Below are 18,273 nucleotides of genomic sequence, written 5' to 3' on the forward strand. Positions count from 1 at the left end.
TCGCCGGCCCTGTGTGAGAGCAGATAAGCTCAGACGGAGACAACACAGTAAATTAAATGGGGGAAAGGATTCTGTGTGTAGCCCCTCCATTGTTGTTCAGAGTGTGTCAAACATTAACCAAGATATAGTGGTCATGATTTAAGTGGCTTTTCTTTATGGGAAAATATAGCTACTCTCCAGCATCAAGAGACCAGAATAAACTGCTTGCAATCTGTTTCTAATGCAGGCGTGCATATTTGCCCACAAATTCTGTCATTGACTTATTCATTTTCAGACATAACCCTCCTTTTCATTCAGCCCTTGTCTCCTCTCCATATTGCCTTTGTACCCTGGTGCCTTCATTAAGGCTCCCCTAATTCATTTTCACTGTGGAGATGCAATAAGAACAAAGGAGCTGTGATTAAAAACCCTATAGCGCAGTCATGCAAAAAAAGAAATGCATTAGAAATATTACTATATTGTTATTTTTTGTATGTTAGAAAGAAATAAAAAAGCAATAGGGAAAGCTTTAAGGAGAGGGAGGGGAGGTGGAGGGATGTGATGGAGAGAGATGAGGGAGGAGGAGGGGGTGCAGGAATATGAGTGTGTATGCATTTTCAAGGCGGTCTTTCTGTTGCAAGAAGAAGAAAAAAAACACACAGAACAGGAAAACGAATAGGTCGAAGCTGCTGATGAAGGAATGCATTTTTTGGTGACGGGAAACAGGCATCTGTATGCGCTATAGAGGAGGCTTGCGCGATGTTTGGTTGGAGATATAGGTGGAATAGGTGAAAGAGGGAGAGAGAGCGAGAAGAGGGAACAAGAGAGGGGGCGGGGGTGTGTGGACCTCACTGGCTACGGGACCCACAGGCACCCCGATTGTGCTCATCATTTCTGGAGGTGAGGACAAAAGAAAAAAAAGAGCAAATCGGAATAAAAAGGGCCGGGGATCCGAGCGTCGTGACGGGGCCCCCCTCCCCGACTCCGGTTGTCTGGACGGGAAAAGGGTGAGGGGAAAGCGGCGGAGAGAGTCGACTCAACACCGGGGTTTCCTGCCACAGATTGTCACAAAACGAGGGGCCTTGTATTGCTACGTTTTCAGGTATGCTTTACGTTAGCTAGCATCTCCGTGGTAGCTAACACATTAGCTCTGTTTATGCAGGGAAAATGTCACGCTGCGTGGGGATCATTTTCTGGTGCAGAGCTTTCACTATTTAAGCATTTAATCACAGCCTCTGTGTGTGTGAAAAGGGGGGAACATCTGCATCTAATCACCTCCCTTCTGTAGCTTTAGCCTGCTCCTGTTTAATAACGTAATAAAGGCAAATTAGCTTGGATGCTAACTAGTGGTTGTAGCTTAGCTTAGCTTAGCTACCCGGCTGCAACGCACATTCTATTTGCATTATGTGAGGTATTCTGGCTAGAGCTAAACAGCTACAAAGCTAATTGTAATGCGTATACCTTGCTATTGGCTAATCTTGCTACTGTGCTGTGTTGACGAGACGCAACACCATCAGAATAAAACAGAGCTGGAGTTTTATCTGCATTAACATTGCGTATGTCAATCAGTGATGGATAGTAACTAAGTACATTTACTTAAGTACAATATTGAGGTACTTGTACTTCACCTGAGTATTCTCAGTGTATGCTACTTTATACTTTTTACTCCACTACATTTATTTAACACTCACAGTTACTTTAACTACATCACATGCTGATATGCAGAGGTGGTAGAAGTACTCAGATCTTGTACTTAAAGTAAAAAGTAAAAGTACCAGAGTGTAGGAATACTCTGTCACAGTAAAAGTCCTGCTCTCAAGATCTTACTCAAGTACTAGTGCTGAAGTATCAGTATCAAAATATACTAAAAGAACCAAAAATAAGAGTAGTCATTGTGTGATTGGTCCATTTCAGAATAATATCTCTGATATGTTTTATAATGATTGATCATTAAAGTGTTCTCAGAGCTGGTAAAGGTGCAGCTAGTTCGAATGGCTTTGTATACTGCAGGGTAGCTGCTGGATTTACTCCAGGTGAACTAAAGTCTGATTTAAGGGTTGGTTATATTTCATATCTTTCATCCAAATCTGCCTAGCAACTAAAGGTGTTAAGTTAATGTAGTGAAAGCAAAAGTACAAAAAGGTAGTTCATAAAAATCAGACTTGTGTTGTTCTTGAGTAAATCTACTTGGTTACTTTACATCACAACTGATATGGTATAATGCGTTACTGTGTTGTACTTTTAATTAACATTTTGAAATCAGGACTTTTACTTGTGATGGAGTATTTTATTATCATAATATGTTGTACTTCTTACATCACTAATGTGTATACCTTGATACTTGGCTAATCCTGCTACTGTACTGTGTTGATGAGACGCAACAACATCTGAATAAAACAGAGCTGGAGTTTTATCCGCATTAACATTACGCATGTCAATTAGGCAGCTGTGTAATTGATTGACTTGCTGACAGACTGCATTGGGACATTTTTAATTGTTATTATTATCAATGCTGTAATATTCTGTCTGCTCACAGTGAGCTGCTGTGATTTTAAATAGAGATAGGAGCTGATTGTTTTCTAACTATACACTGCATCACCCACTACCTTTACCTTTATCAGTGTCACTTGATCCTTATTAGACTTTCCAGCATCAAAATAAACTATACTATATTATCAGAGTATGACAAAATATGAGTATCCTTCCTTTGTCAGTTTTCCCCCATGTTCCTTCAACTGCTCGTCACTTTCCCAGTTTTAAAATAGCTATACATTACATTAGTGAACGTTACGCTTCGACTAATAGCTGTAATCATAAACAATGGTGCCTTGTTATTGTGTGGCTCAGTGTAAGGCGACACTACAATAACAAAGTCACCTAAAGTTGCCATTACCCATTTTACAGCGGGACAAAAGAGGCTTGTGTCACACGAGGCAATTATGGCGCTGACCTCATAAAGGTGGCGTCATGCCTTTTAATTATCCCCCATAATCGTTAAAGACCATTAAAACATTAACGTTAATGGTTTAACGTCTTGTTTTATTGTGGTTGGAAATGGACTGCTTCTGTTTTGACACCGCAGCGTTGTTTGTTTACACGTGAAGTAATGTTTGTGACCTTGTCTATGTTACTTTGTTGACTGAATTGCATGCTGTCCCTCAACCCGTTTTCTCTCCTCTATCCCCGTTTGTTATCAATCAGAAGAGGCAGCTTATGCATGTATGGTTAAAGCTCCAAACCATATTAAAAGTGTTCCTTCCAGTGTGTTTTAAAACAATAGTGTTGATATAAAGCCAACAACCCTTTAGTGTTTACAACAAGGCAATATTATTACAACTATTGGTGGTTTGATGAATACATGTGTGATTTCCGTGGTTAAATGAATTAATTAAAATAGAAATAATGATGTAATCTCTTATATTTGATACAGTTTTTTGAGTGCAAAGGCTCAGAACTAATCAAATGTATTATGTTTGTAGTTCCATTAATACATAGTCATACTTAATCGCTGAATTCTTGAAATAAAAACCACTGACAAACAGATTTAAGTATCAGAAAAGCGTGTTAGTGTGAACGCAGTACATTTCTCTTATAACTATTTACTATTAGCACAAGGTAAAGTAAGGTTATGCATTGTTGCGTGCTTACTTTTTTTGATTCATTCTTTTGTTTTTTTGCAGGATTGTGAAGGCTTCTGGTCAGCAGCTCCCGGTGAAAATGAACTTCTCTGCACGGGAATACTGAAGAGAGAAGCGAAAAACTGTGGAGCTTGAATTGACTGAACTCGAAGTGGAATAAATGGATTACCCTCCTTTTGGAAAATTGTTGCCATGGAACTAGGTAGAATTAAATAATGGTTGACAGAAAGAAACAAAGGTAAGGCAGTTACATGCTGAAGATACAGAAGAGAACCAAGAAGAAGAATCTGAATCGAGGAAAGAACAAATAGGGACCAAAGACTTAAAAAAATACAACAGTATTCGAAAGGGAATGACCGAGACAAAGAACATCGCAAATAGCATTACACTCCAAGAGCCGATGAGAATATCAATGGAGTGTTTGCCTCTGGGAGTGTTTAATGAGAGTCTGTATTCAGACCTCCTGATTCGTGCAGTTTTGGTCTCACACAGGTGTGAGTCAGGTCGTGGCAAACATATTGATGAACTGAAGGATTGTTGTGACAGAAAACATTTTCAATGGTTTTATTGAGATTTTTTTGTTTTTTTGTTTTTGCACAAATTGCTTTTGGACCACGACACAATTCAATCCTAAAATAGCTCTGTTTGCTTGAGCTGCTATTATACCGGAGCGTGTACGTGTAAAGACATTTGAACATATCACATGGTGGTGTGTCATGTGTTCATGATATCAGTGCCAAACGCTTCAGCTTCAGTTTAAATCTTGTACTGCAGTAGAAGCCTGCTTCACTACATATCTTATCCTTTTTTTTAAGACCACACTTTAAAAAAGAAAAGTGAAAGCAAGCGTAACATTTTCACATTGAAGAAGACTTTTACCATTTGGCCTTTTCAGATATTGACAAAATCCTCATCTGCTCAACGTCACAAACCACTTTCTGTGACAAGAAACATCTGCGATATATATATATATATATATATTCTTCAGCTTGAACTCAAAGCATTTCCTTGTTTTACTGCCAGGCCATAGACTGTCTCTTTGTCATTAATGGTCACTGCCGCAAGCCTTCCAGTTCCTGATCAGAAGCATTCCCTGGTATAGACACTGACAGTTATTCCATTTCTAATCCAAACAATGCAGAATTTTTCTAACAGCCCGGCTCCCCCTTCTCTGCCCCTGGGGTTCAGTGGGAGGGGTGCAGGGGGAACTCCCTATCCCCCTCAGCCAGCAGACCCCCAGATCTCCCCCAGGATGACGGATGATTACGCAGGGATGCAACAGCAGAGCCTGCACAGGGGCCATCACCACCCCACTCAGGCTAGCCACATGCTAGCTTACAGTGCTAGAAACAGAGGGGCTGTGGAGGCGCCGCCAACACAGGGTAGCATTCACAACACTAACAACCCTTACAGGAAGGAGGCCATGGATTATTATTTTGCAATGGGTGGGAAGGACAGGCACAGAAGAGGGGGGATGGCTTATGGGGCAGGATTTGGATATCCTAATATCGAAGGACATATACCTCACCAGTACCGGCATGCAGGATCTGGCTCCGCAGCAGCGTCTGGGCTGATGTCACCGTACCCAGTAGATTATGGATCCAGCTCTGGTGGAGGTGCTGGTGCCGGGCCGTTCTCTCCTTCTCATCAGTACAATATGAGTCAGAACGCTGCAATGCAGGCAGTGCCCGGATCCCAGATGCAGCATCGCCAGCTTGGACAAACCTTCCCGACTGTCCACCATGGGCAGCAGCAGCAGCATCGGAGCTACCCTCACTCTGGGCACAGGATGACCCCCCAGTACCCACACTACTCCCCACAGGGTGGAGCAGCCACAGCGGCGTCGTCAGGAATGTACAGCCCGCCTCCGCAGAGGTATCTCGATGGGGCTGCGAGCGCCGGGTTCGATCCCAAAGTCAACAGCTCGCCCGGCGTCAACGCCAATTCAAACTCAATCTCCAGTGCAGTGGCTGCTAACAACGTGGGGCAGATGGAGAGCGTTCAACAGAGTTACCATGCAGCGAATTATCCCGGATATTCCCCACAGACACTTTCCCTTCACAAGCAAGCCACACTACAGCACCGCAACTCTCAGCACAATTTAGGGGTAGGTTATGACAACTCGCTGAAGATGCAGCACCAGGGCCCGTCTCCAGGCTCTGTTTACGCTAAACATCATCAAGCCTCCAATCCCAGTATACCTCAAGCAGCATCTCAAGAAATAGCCAAATCCCCAATGCATCCCAATGCTCAACAAACCCAAATTAACCAAAACTTCAGCCCAATTTCGAACCCATCACCAGCTGCCTCTGCAGTGCATTCCCCCAGTTGTAGCTCCTCTCCTTCCCCTTTGATGGGTGTCTCAGATGTACATGGAAACCCCTCAGGTCACGGTCCTTCGCATCCTCCTACATCCAACCCCCGTAGCAGCCATGGTCAAGGTAGATTACTGCAAACCATGCCACAGTTGAGTCCCACACCCAACTCCAACAGCAGCATCAGTAGTTGTGGTAGCAGTGGCAGTCATAAAGCTCACAGCATGAGTGTTGGAGGGGGCAGTCTTCCTCCAACAGGCCGCAACAAATTAGGTCTAGGCACAGGAATGGGATCTCGAGAGGAGGGCGCCTCTATTTATTCATCCTCTCCACTTGACAAAATGCAGGATTCTGCCCTGAATAGTCTTAATGCCTTGAGTTCACAAGTAGCCAATTTACCAAACACAGTTCAGCACATGCTCCTCACCGACTCAGTGCTTTCGCATAAGAAGGGGAAAGACACCAGTCAGATGCAACAGGCACCATCGCAACCGAGGAGTCGAAATGCAAGCGCAGCCTCGAGCACGAGCACGGTTAAAGATGGAAGTGCGCTGGGGATCGGGGATGGTGTCGGCTTAGATCCTGCTGCTGATGAAGATTCCTCATTGATGTCGGCTGGAGGCTCGACTGGGACCAAGGTGGAGCGAGAGGAGCAATTCTCTGAGGGGGAACATGGGAGAATAAGGCAGATGAGCGGCACAAGCAGTGGATCTGAACCCACTGGTTATCGACCTCCCTCACAGAGTCATAGTGGGAAAGCATCAGCTGTAAAAACCTCCGATTTGCTGTCAAAAGAACCAAATGTGTCTGAAAAAAAAGCAAATGAAGCTCCTTCTTCATTAGCATCCCCCTCCTTTGGATGTCAGTCATCAGAGACCGGCCCACCTTCACATTCAACACCTCAAGTTTCCTCCCCCCCCTCCTCTAATATTCCTCCCCCACAGCCAAATAGTGTCTCAGAGTCCGGTCGAACATATAATGACCACAGAGGTGGCCATAGGAAGACAGCAGAAATGAATAATGAAGTCATCAAAAATGAAAGTGAAGTTGAAAAAACGGGGAAGGGCAGTAGCCAAATGCAGCAAGGTGGAGGAGTCAATTCACAGAATAGTCAGGACAAAGAAAAGAGTTTGCACATTGCATCCAGATTACACAATAATGAGAGAGGAGAAAAGCTCCAGTCTGAGGAACAGCAGAGTGTTGGTGTTATTGTTTCAGCGCGATCTGAGGGAAGTCATACTGAAAAAAGCAAGGACAACTGTTTAGAAGAGAAAACTTTTACAAGAGAAAGCAGTCATAACGGGGAGGAAAGTGTGGATCTGAGTTTATATTCCCAGAAATCCAATTTTGGACGGCCTCAAAATCCTCCCCAGTCTGGACCGAATAAATACGGCTACCCAGAATCAACATATGGCTCAGATTTATCAATGAAAAACAGAGGGAGGGCTGGCCCAGCAGAATCGAATTCCAGATATTTGGGGTACCAGCAGTCACAAGCTGGCTACAGCTCTAAAGATGCTGGTCCTGCAGCAGAGGCTTTGGTAAAGAGAGGGCAAGGAGCTAAAGGTCATGAGGATAATTCCCAGCAATTTCCAAGCCTCTTACAAGAGGTTCTTCAAGGTTACAATTTAGATAGACGTTATGGCAGACCAGAGCAGGCATTTCCTGCCCATCTCCAAGCTCAACAACAGTTTCAAAGCAGACACCCGTATGGAGTAACAGAGGCTTCCGGTCACTCTGGACAAATGGGGAGCTCTGGAAAGCCCCCACATGCAAACCAGAGGCATGGGAACGAGCCAGAATTTTGCACCGATGCTCATTCTTCAGTGAAGTCAGAAGTGGCTATTACTAAGATATTGCAAAATGCTCCGAAATCTGAAGTGGGCGTATCCCAGAGCCATTTAACACAGACTGCAGAGTCTGAACAGCCCCCGACTAAACACATAAACTTAGCAGACTATTCTCTCCCACAGAGAAAAGCCTTATCTAACGTTTCCACGCTGTCCTCCGCTGTGCAGGAACTCCTTTTGCAAGAGCCAGAGCCGCTAACAGGCAGCTTCGGTCAAGCTGAGTTTCAAAAATCATCTATATTAGCTCCATCAGAGCGGCGCTCCGTCATTTGTGATGTGTCGCCAAACAGACGCAGCACACCAGAGAGGGAAAGTGAGAGAGAGAAAAGCCAGAGTGTGATTCAACAGCCATTTTCCTCTCCAGCAGCAGCCAATGATCTGAACAGAAAAGATATTGGGGAGAAACAAGTGGTCAAAATGGAAACGGCATCGAAAGAGGCAGCAAATTTACAACCTGATCATCATGGTGGAGCTAATGAGGCTGATCCGGAGTATCATTCCAAGTCGGTTCATTCATCTGTTGTAATGAATGCTGACCCCTATAGGCGAGGTAATGTGGATATAACACCCTTGTCTTCTCATCCGTTGAACACTAACCCTTTATCTTCACCCCCGAGGCATCAGTCCTATCTTCACGGTGTTGATTTATCAGCTGGCAGCAGTTTTCCTGGATATCGATTTGGAGACGCGAGAGAAGGGAATATGATGCCACGCAGTAACCCCCATTTTCCCTCCCACCATCCATACCACAATTTGTCCCCCCAGACTCAACCCGCAAATAAGCTTCAAATGTATCCTCACCCTCGCGGCCCCCCTCATCTCCCCCACGACATGAATGACTGGGTGAAAGCGATGAACAGGCCGTTAAAGGAGATGATGATGCAGCCCGGTTTGTCTCCAGGAAGACATAAGAGCGGCCAATCAGAACAGAGGCAGAGAATCTTGCAGAGTGAAATGCCAGGTGAACAACTTGGAAGCAAAACTCTTCTCCATCAACAGGGTGCTTTTTTTGATTTGAAAATGTGGGAGTCGACACACTCTGGAAGAGAAGGAGCTAGAATAAAGGACGGAGATCCCTTTTACAGAACACAGCCTCCCCCTCCTGCTGCTCCTGTAGCTTTACACGTCCCTGTTCCTCCAAAATTGACTCATGGCCAAAATGCTGCTGAACCTGAGGTTTCCAGAGCTGCCACAGAGGAAGCCAAACATCCCCTCCCACCTCCTCTCACTAAGCCTCCTGCTGAAATCAACTCCACTCCACAGCGTCCAACTAAAGCTGGCGGTTCTGGAGACACAAATCCGCTGATGTTGCGAAGAAGAGTCCGTTCTTTTATCTCTCCTATTCCCGCCAAAAGGCAACTCCAGGATGCCTCCCAGCAAAGGGCTGCCACAAATTCTCACCACTCCCCCGGGGCTCAGTCTGAGTCGAGCCATCACAATGAAGACTCATCCAGTTCAGATATCACATGCCCTAGGCTTTCTTCCCCTTTGTCTGGAGAAAACCCATATTCACAACCTCTATCTCCAACGAGTGGAAATACCAAGGCTTTGACTCCCAGGAAGGGACGAGGTTTGAAGCTTGAGGCAATAGTGCAGAAAATCACACCAAATATAAGAAAGCCAGCAAGCCACATCGATGACGAGTCAAATCATTACCCGGGTTTCTCTCACCCTGAAATACCTTCGTATAATGACTCACAGGACCAAGACTTGACACATTTCCCCAGGGTTTCAGGTGGTGATGATAGTTACATGGATGAAAGTCACTCATTAAATGATATGATTCCCTTCAGAGGGATTGATGGGGCTGGGCCTTTACCTCCGACTGCCTACCCGTGTGATCCCCATCAGACGTCCCGAACCATAAAACAAGACTTTGACTTTGGATTAGGATCCGCCGTGGCGTCCGCGTCAGGCGACAAGGAGGATTTCGCTTTGCTCGGACCTTTACCCCCTCCTCCTCCTCTTCCTCGCCCAGTCCAGGATTCCCCACCTCCGTCTTCATCCGCCCTGTCAGACATTCAACATTTCACCAACACTTACCAGCAGCTTGAGACCAGGAGAGGTGAGCAGTCTGCTGCTAACCTCCTGCGACAGAAACTTCAAGAATCTGGCATGGGGTTTGACGATTATCCCGGGAGCGATTACTACGGCGCCACCTCTCCCCACGATAGCCAAGGACACATATTGAATAGGCATCAGATGTCCTCTTCTAGGTCCAGTTTGTCGCCACAAGACTGTAAGGACAGTTCTGTGCCCAAAGGCTATTTTCCATCTGGCAAAAAGAAGGGCAGGCCTGTGGGGAGTGTGAATAAACAAAAACGAGCCCAGAGTCAAGGCCAATCACCGGGGCAAAGCCAGCCTCAAGCCCAGGATCAAAGTACACCTTCGAGTGCTACTCAAGCCACTCCAACTACAACTCCAGCTACAACCCCACCGTTTGCGCAGAACACCAGCTGCTCACCCCCACCTCCAGAAGTTCCCCCTCTTACAGACAATAACACCGCTCCCCCGCTGACCCCACCTGTTTTAACCCAGATAGTGAAAGTGGATGTAGAGAGCGAAGAAATGCAGCCGGAGGTCGAGGTCAAACCGGTGCGACGGCGACGAAGAGGCGTGAAAGATGAAGACGGTTCGCTGGAAGCAAGAGGCCGACAGAGGAGGAGGAGGCGGGTAGCGGCGCCGACGGCAACATCGGTGGCCAAAGACGACCCGGATACACCTTCAGGGGCAGGAGGGAGCCCCAACACAAGTAGAGATTCTAATAGAAAAGGCCCGTTTATCCCGCACATACATGTGGAGAACAAAGTACCAGAGATAGGGGCGGTGTGCACCATTGTAAATGGAGAGGAGGAGAAAATGAAAGTCGGAGGGAAAGCGAGCGGGAGTGGAATTGATTGTCTACTGACCTCCGCTCTTACCTCCCAGTTATCTAAGAGAGACAAAGAAGCAGAGAAAAGGGATTCAGACGATGTGGAAACTACACTTCAGTCGGGGAAAGCGCTCCCTTCGTCCGGCCATGTTGTTTCAGGCCCCGTGATCACAGAGACCGATCATTCGGGCCGCCTGCTCTGCTGCCTGTGTCAAAAATGGGCGAATTACAAACACCTCGGAGATCTCTATGGACCTTTCTATCGGGCCGAATACGCTGCAAAACTCCCCAAGAACCAGCCTCAAGTCCGACAATGTCAAACGGCCACGACTATAAACAAAACAGGACCAAACTTGGACGTAAACTCAAATTCTTCGAACACAATCCAAGAAATGCAAACACAAGAAGCTCAGTTTACCAAGCCCCAAGCTGAGTGCAACTACACCATCAACCTAGATTCAAACCCAATACCTCTCATCAGATCTGTCAGAGCTGCCCCGCCAAGAGAGGAAATGATGATGCACATGACTGGCCAGTTCAGTAACACCCCTTCCTCTTCTTCCTGTTCCTTCTCCTCCACTTCCTCCTACATCAGTAAAACCACATCTCTAACCTGGGACATGAATCTAGACATCCGGCCTATCCCTACGCTTAAGAGAGAGCCAGACGTTGAGATGGACCAACAGCAACAACCACAGCCGCCGCAAATCCAGCAACAACAGCCGATGGACGAGGCTCAACAGCGACCTCAACACAGAAAGCTGACCTCGCATCCTCGCTTTAAAAGGAGGCACAAATCCAGTGACGATTCCCCCAGAATGGTGCCATCCAACAGTAAGGCTTCGCTGCCTTTCCAGCCTCCTCCCCCAGCTTTGGACTCCCTGGGGCCCTTGGCACAACTGGCCCAGCTGCCTCAGATGCCGATGGACCCCGAAGAGCTGTGGGTGCACGAAGGATGCATCGTGTGGACCAGTGGAGTGTATCTTGTCAATGGGAGACTGTACGGCCTGCAGGAGGCACTAGATGGTGCCAGAGAAACAGTGAGTGTCCTCTGTAGCTGTGAAATTTTGGGATGTTTTAGGTTAAAGTGGAAAAGAAACAACAGAATTATACAACATGGTTTCAGACTTAAGGGTGTGCAGTTAGAGAGTGTGTGTGTGTGGGGGTTAGACTGATGGGGTAATACAACTACATTTATCTTTAATCAATATTTAGTTTTTATGGGTAAAGAGAGAAAAGAGATTATGTTAATAGCATAAATGAATAACAATCATTCAAAATAAGTTGGTACTACTGTGGATTAAACTATTGTTAATGGCTTTTACTTATTTTCCTCTGCTCAGTGCTGCTCGTACTGTGAGATGGTTGGCTCGACCCTGGGCTGCTACAGTAAAGGCTGCACTCTCCGCTACCATTACCTGTGTGCTATTGAAGCAGGTGAGTGGATGCATTAAATACAAAGGCACTTTAAAAGAAAAGAGTTGAAGGAATACTTCACATCCAAAATGATTGAATTCTCGGACCGTATTACCTTGAGTTTTTGAAGAAGAGTTTGTCCTCCGCGATGAACGAAGAATCGACGACCCAGAGAAATGAATTGAAGCATTCGTCAAAAAGCAAAACTGAACACGTGTGTTTGATATATTATTGCTGTTGTTAAATACAGCCCACATTTACTTCAATTCTTCCTTATTTTGTTAATGTATTTTGATACTTGAATCATCAAAGTGGCATAAGAGAAATACTAAGAAGGTCCTCATTATGTTAAGCTAACACAGGGAGGCTTTGATAGGCCAACAATGATTGAACAAATCCACCAAATGTTTAGATCAATTCTGGTGTTGTACTAATAGTTTCTGCTCCCCCTTCCAGATTGTTCTCTGAACGAAGATAACTTCTCACTGCGGTGTCCGAAGCACAAGGTAAAGAAGGAGAGGTTGGTCTTTGCTTTAAGAAATTCAGTGACAGTCTTCCCTGTTTTTTATTTGCCGCTGTAGTAAACCACCCCCTAATCACAGTTTTTAATCACTTCTCCAAGCTGTTCCTCTAACCCCAAACGGTTTTCTATCTGTTTGTCTTTCTGTCTCCGTGACTCAGTTTACTCAGAGCATCCGGCCCCCCAAGTCAGTTTACCTGGAGCAGTCGGAGAGAGGCTGAGAGGAACGCAGAAGGAGAAGAGACACAGGAGTCTGGGAGCTGTAAGTCTGTGTTTTTGTACCTGTATTATACCTATAGGTGTGTTAAATGTTATTGATTCTTCTGAACAAAAGACATAATGGAAATAGGGATGCACAATCTAAAAAAACCAAACTATTTGTGATTATTTTTACTGATATTTTGAATAAGGTATAGCAGGGTTTGGTCATTTTTCCATCAGTCTCATTGCTATTAAAAAATGCATCAACATAATAAAGGTGGGAGTATTTAAGAGGATTAGTACCAAGCCAATATATCTTGTTGAGTTGGTTGGATATATGTTTTTGTAGGCGGGGATGTCTCTGCAGTCCTTCCATACTTTATTTAACCTTTAACAATTACTGTGCTCCCTGCGATTTGAACGTTGCACTGGTCCATACGCTTTAGATTATTTATTCAGCCCTGAATGGAAATGCTTTTTAAAGTATGTGTCAGAATGGTGCAGCCATATAATGTTATGTAGATTGTGTAAAAATGACTTCCTCATTGGGTGTTAACATGTAATGCAGCAGTGTTCTGAATCAAACCCAACAGGTTTGATCAGCACAATTACATTTTTTTTCTGGGAAACATCATTTGGTTTCTCATTAACGAACCGTCAGTGAATGGACAGTAATTTGTTGCCTCAGGGCTGATTATACATTTCCTATTCAGATCATTTAATTCCACACAGCAATACAATAGCTACTCTGCTCTTTGTTGGCTCGTTATTAGGAAAAAAATAATTCTCTCACACTCCTCCTCGCCTCACCTTGGTGTCTGAACCGCTGCCTGTCACTTCCTCCCACTCACTGCCTGTCCTCATGGAAACCAAAGACAAAACTAAATCTCCTTTTTTCTGCATCTTTTAGAAAGATTTCCGCCTTAATTCATCACCATTTGAGCAAATGTATCTCTTTTGAATTTGTTTGAAAATTGAATTTTAAAAATTAATTGGACAAAGAAAAGAAACAGATGCTTGCCTCAGTTTGTGTTTACAAATCTTAATAACATGTCTGTCAGTGAGTCAGATAATGGAGTAAAAAGGACTCTGGCATTATTGAAAGAACCTGTGATTATCTGACAGTCAAAGCCCTTCTCACAGAAGTCTATGAAATTGTGGAATGTGTAAAAGTATTGCAGTGTAGTGGCCGTTTTATAGTACATTATTCTAAGCCCTCTTAGTCTGCAAGGGCAATTCCAGTTCTGACTGGCGCTCCAAACCACGGTGTTGTCCTCCCGGTTGGACTGTTTATAAAGCGTAAAGCACGAATCATCACCAAAGTCTGTGTTAAAAACAAAATACAAACAAAATAGCTATAACCGAATTGTTCGACTATTAGAAACAGGAAGGTAAATGAGGACCCAAAGTAATCACATGAAAGTCTTAAGGGTTTATTCAAAGATGTCACAGCTTCCAAATCCACACTTCTCTTGTCGGTCCACCTCGGACTTAAAAGACACGATAAAACTGGATAAAGTCAAATAAACACAAGTCCTATCATGCGGCCGAACGTGCTCATTCCACGCCTGTAGACTGCGAACAAGTGACCTAAACAACAATAACCATAAACCTTTGCACAGTCCAGAAACATGTCCACAATGATACGCCTGACGAACGAACTTCCAAAGTGTCTGAGGTCCGTCCCAAACCCTGGGTTCTTTAAAATCAAGGTCCTTTTAATGCTGCTTTTCCAGAGGTCATTTAACTATGTACTATCATTGCACTTCAGCACTTCTTGCAGCATTATGTGTATTTTAAAATGTCTATTTGTTTAACTAGTTTGTATTTATTTGACGAGTTGTTCAGTATATTTAGTTTTTAAGAGTTCTGTGTTATTGTAAATCAACAGCTCTTACTCTTTGTATTTAAACTGCTAGGTCCTTGTTGATGATACGAATCTCTTTCTTTGTGTGTGTTTCCTGTCCCAGGTTAGTTTTGGACCGTAGAAGACAAGAGAAGATGAGACCCGAAATGTGAACAGGACTGGCAATCCGTGACGGAGAACAACGTAAAAAAGGGAATGTACAATTTTTCTCAACGGGAATCAGCATTATTTACATTTAAAGACAACGGAGAAAAGAAACCTTTTTCTTTTTTTCTCTAAGAGAATTGTTGCTCTTTACTTTACAAGCTGAAAAAAACACGGACGTGCAACATAGAGGAACGGGAGTGAAAGAAAACAAAGAAAACAAAAAAAACAAAGCGGAATAAAAATGAGACGTCGAGACCGATGTAGGAACTAAAGGAGCTTTTCCGTAGAGAACAAAAGAAACTTCCTCTCTAGGCTTTACTTTGATTTTCCTCTGACACCCTCAAAGTCTAAAAGTCTTTATAATCATCTGTATTATCATTTACCTGTTTGTTCTTTTTCAATTGTTGCCTTAAAGAGGCGTATTGGGAGCAAGAAAAGGAGTGCATTTTGTATCCTCTCACAAGTAGTACCTTATGTTACGATATTAGGATTTATTTTAGTCCTCATTTATTATTTTTGTATCTTCATCATTATTTACTCATGAAATTGAAATGGATGTATCTCACTTTATATTCATGACTTGGATTAATTTCTTTTTTTATTTTCCATTCATTCCTGGAGAGGGAGGAGTGATGTTGTCAGGAATGTCAGGGTCGAGTTTTGCCACAAAGACATTATTGCCTTGGAGAACGGACATCTGTTGCCTTTCAAAAGTCACGTTAATGAATGCGCGATGAGTGTGTGTGTGTGTGTTTGTGTGTGTGATTGTGTGAGCGTGCGAGTGTGTGTGAGAGAGAAACCGAAAAAAAATGCCAATATCTTGGGTCTTTGATTCCATTTTTGGTCCTTTTTGAAAAGTGTTCTTATTTTTCATCACTTGGGGGTTTTTACGGTACAGATAGTATTCATGGAGAATCCGATGGAACAATCTTATTTTTCAAAAGTACACAAAGGAGGAGGACGGAGCCTTTCAAGAGGAGATGATAACACTATGGCCATCTTTTAAAAGGCAAAAAGAAAGACAACAGGACATGGAAGAGTTTTCATTGCGTGTGCAACTGTGTACTGGTTGCACTTCGGAAGTTATGAAAACATTTTTGGAACTGGAAACTTTGGAGACGTTGTCATATATGAACGCTGTGATTGACCAATGGGGAGTAAGCCTTACCAAGTACTTATGAAATGGTTTAATTCATAGTGAAACCGCAGCGATATTTGATCGGGAGATGCAAAATCCATTCAAAAGAAGCATTGCCATAAAATTTAAAAAAGTGCGTCGTACATGGTGTTGTGTCTTTATCATTTTTTATTGTTATTCTTGTAAAAAAAAAAAAAAAGCTGGAAGACAGTTACACTATCAAAACCATGCTGTATTAGAAACCTGTCAATATGTATATGAATTATGAATACACTTAAAAAATGCTTCAAGTACACTCCTCTTCTTATTTCAGAAACTTATTTTTGTCACTTTTGTTGCACTGATAAAAAAACACTACTTTCAGGTTCATCTGATATTTTTCTGCCCCAATTTCTTTCCAAAACTCTGCCTCATGCTTTTTGTTTTGCACTCCTGTTCTGACTTTTCTCTCTATGGCAGGTGGGTAGCTATCTCTGTCTCTATTTCTGTTTCCTTCCCTTGTTTCTTCTGTCTGTTTTTCAGTTTCAGGGGAGTTCATAACCCCATTCTGACTCTTCAGTTCTGCCTTTTGAAGGCAGGTTATGAATGCATATTTCTGAGTCTAGAAAGTTCTACCAGGGCAATTCTGTGTTTCTTTCAATCTTGTGTGAAAGAATTTGACTTAAAGAAACTAGGGCAGCTTCAGGGTAAAAATATAACATTTTATTCCAAATTCCCTAAGGTTAAAGGTAAATGTTGAAATGCAGATGCAATTTTCTAACTTTTATAGTTGCATTTATATTATAATGTGCATCAGCGTAAGTTTTTCTTTGACACAAGTGTAGATGCTTTTAATATTATGGACCTATATTTATTTTCTTACAGAAAGACGGGCTTGTGCAGTTGCAACGATGCTTCAGGGTAAGTGGAAAGTAGAGAAGCATCATATCTGATCATGAGAAACGTTTTTGTAAAATTGTATAGTTTTTGACATGTAAACAATTAACTAGCTTAAAACAATGGATAGGCCAAATGGTCATAATACATATCTACAAGTAAAGCTTTTTTTTAAATGTAGTTAAAAGTAATGGTTCACTGATTTATATAGCTAACGTTAGCTTACAGTAAATACAAATAAACGCATAAACTGCTCAAATAATTAGCTAAAGGTAATAGATAAACAGTTAGCCATAAGTCATTGATAAACAATTGAAATGGAGGGGTAAAAGCAATTAAAATATTAGCTAAACATAGTACAAACAGTTGAAATAACTAACGTTAGCTTAAAGTTATTCAAAAACCGTTAGCTTAAAGTTATTCAAAAACCGTTAGCTTAAAGTTATTCAAAAACCGTTAGCTTAAAGTTATTCAAAAACCGTTAGCTTAAAGTAATCAATAAGCTAGCGGGTTAGCTTAAAGTAATGGGTGTGTTAAAGGGTCAAAAAGTAGCTACAAGTAATGGATAAACAACAGAAATAACTAGTAAAAAGTTAGCTAACGGTCAAATAAATAGCTAAAAGTACTGTAGTAAAAACAATAGCCTTAAGTTATGGATAAAATATTTTAAAGGAAAGCTAATTGGGGCTCTCTGATGGAGCTGACGGATAAGCGGGAGAAGATGAATGGATAAAAGCAATTGAAACACAATAAACGGAGTACATTAACAGTTAAACTAGCTTAAAGTGAATTAAGAATTATTAGCTAAAAGTAATGGATAAAATTGTCAAAAAGCTAACTAAAACTCATGCATAAACATTTCCCAAAAAGTTGTTAAAACAAGTGTAAAGTATAAACTGAGTCCTGAATTAAAATGTAAGATATTTTACAATATTTATATATTTTTCCTCTAAAATCTAGCACAAAATGAAAATACTCAATTAACGTACAATTTAGGCTAACACCATAGTACTTATACAGGCTTACAGTTTTATATAATTAGTACAGTATCCAGTTAAGTATCCAGAAGGATCACGTTGTCTTGTTAACAACCTAAAACCTTTGCAGTAAAGCGATTTCAAGTTGCAAGTGGTTCCTTAACATTGGTGTACACATCTGGTACTGCAAAGCTATTTGGCCCAAGTGTGTGTTTATCTGACATTTATTCCACATTCAAGGTCATGTTGATTTTCAGATCCAAACAGTGAAAGAGGGGCCAGATAAGGATGGGGGTGAGAGATGGATGAAATGGATCAAAATAAGTCTAGGAATCATAATGAAAACAGATGGAACAGAGATGTCTGCTTTGGATTTATACGGATGGATTAAAGAAGAGGATGGTGTGTGTGTTTGTGTGTGTGTGTGTGTGTGTGTGTGTGTGTGTGTGTGTTTTGCTCACAGTTGTTGTGGTTGGA

The 18,273-nt window shown here is 42.6% G+C and overlaps 1 protein-coding gene across 2 annotated transcripts; it reads left to right on the forward strand.

The window, feature by feature from the left end:
* The first annotated feature begins 662 nt into the window (after positions 1–662).
* On the forward strand, positions 663–16,236 carry tcf20 (transcription factor 20). Of its 2 annotated transcripts, none has more exons than XM_063904284.1 (6): positions 663–1,081; positions 3,660–11,694; positions 11,998–12,091; positions 12,527–12,590; positions 12,752–12,852; positions 14,762–16,236. In XM_063904284.1, exons 2-6 carry the CDS (start codon positions 4,753–4,755, stop codon positions 14,764–14,766), a joined length of 7,206 nt encoding a protein of 2,401 aa, XP_063760354.1. In that variant the 5' UTR covers positions 663–1,081; positions 3,660–4,752; the 3' UTR covers positions 14,767–16,236. The 2 variants fall into 2 exon arrangements, with proteins under 2 accessions (XP_063760354.1, XP_063760355.1); XM_063904285.1 differs by having other exon boundaries at positions 12,527–12,576.
* Positions 16,237–18,273: the final 2,037 nt, after the last annotated feature.

The sequence above is a fragment of the Eleginops maclovinus genome, chromosome 16, assembly GCF_036324505.1.
Source record: "Eleginops maclovinus isolate JMC-PN-2008 ecotype Puerto Natales chromosome 16, JC_Emac_rtc_rv5, whole genome shotgun sequence".
NCBI lineage: Eukaryota > Metazoa > Chordata > Actinopteri > Perciformes > Eleginopidae > Eleginops > Eleginops maclovinus.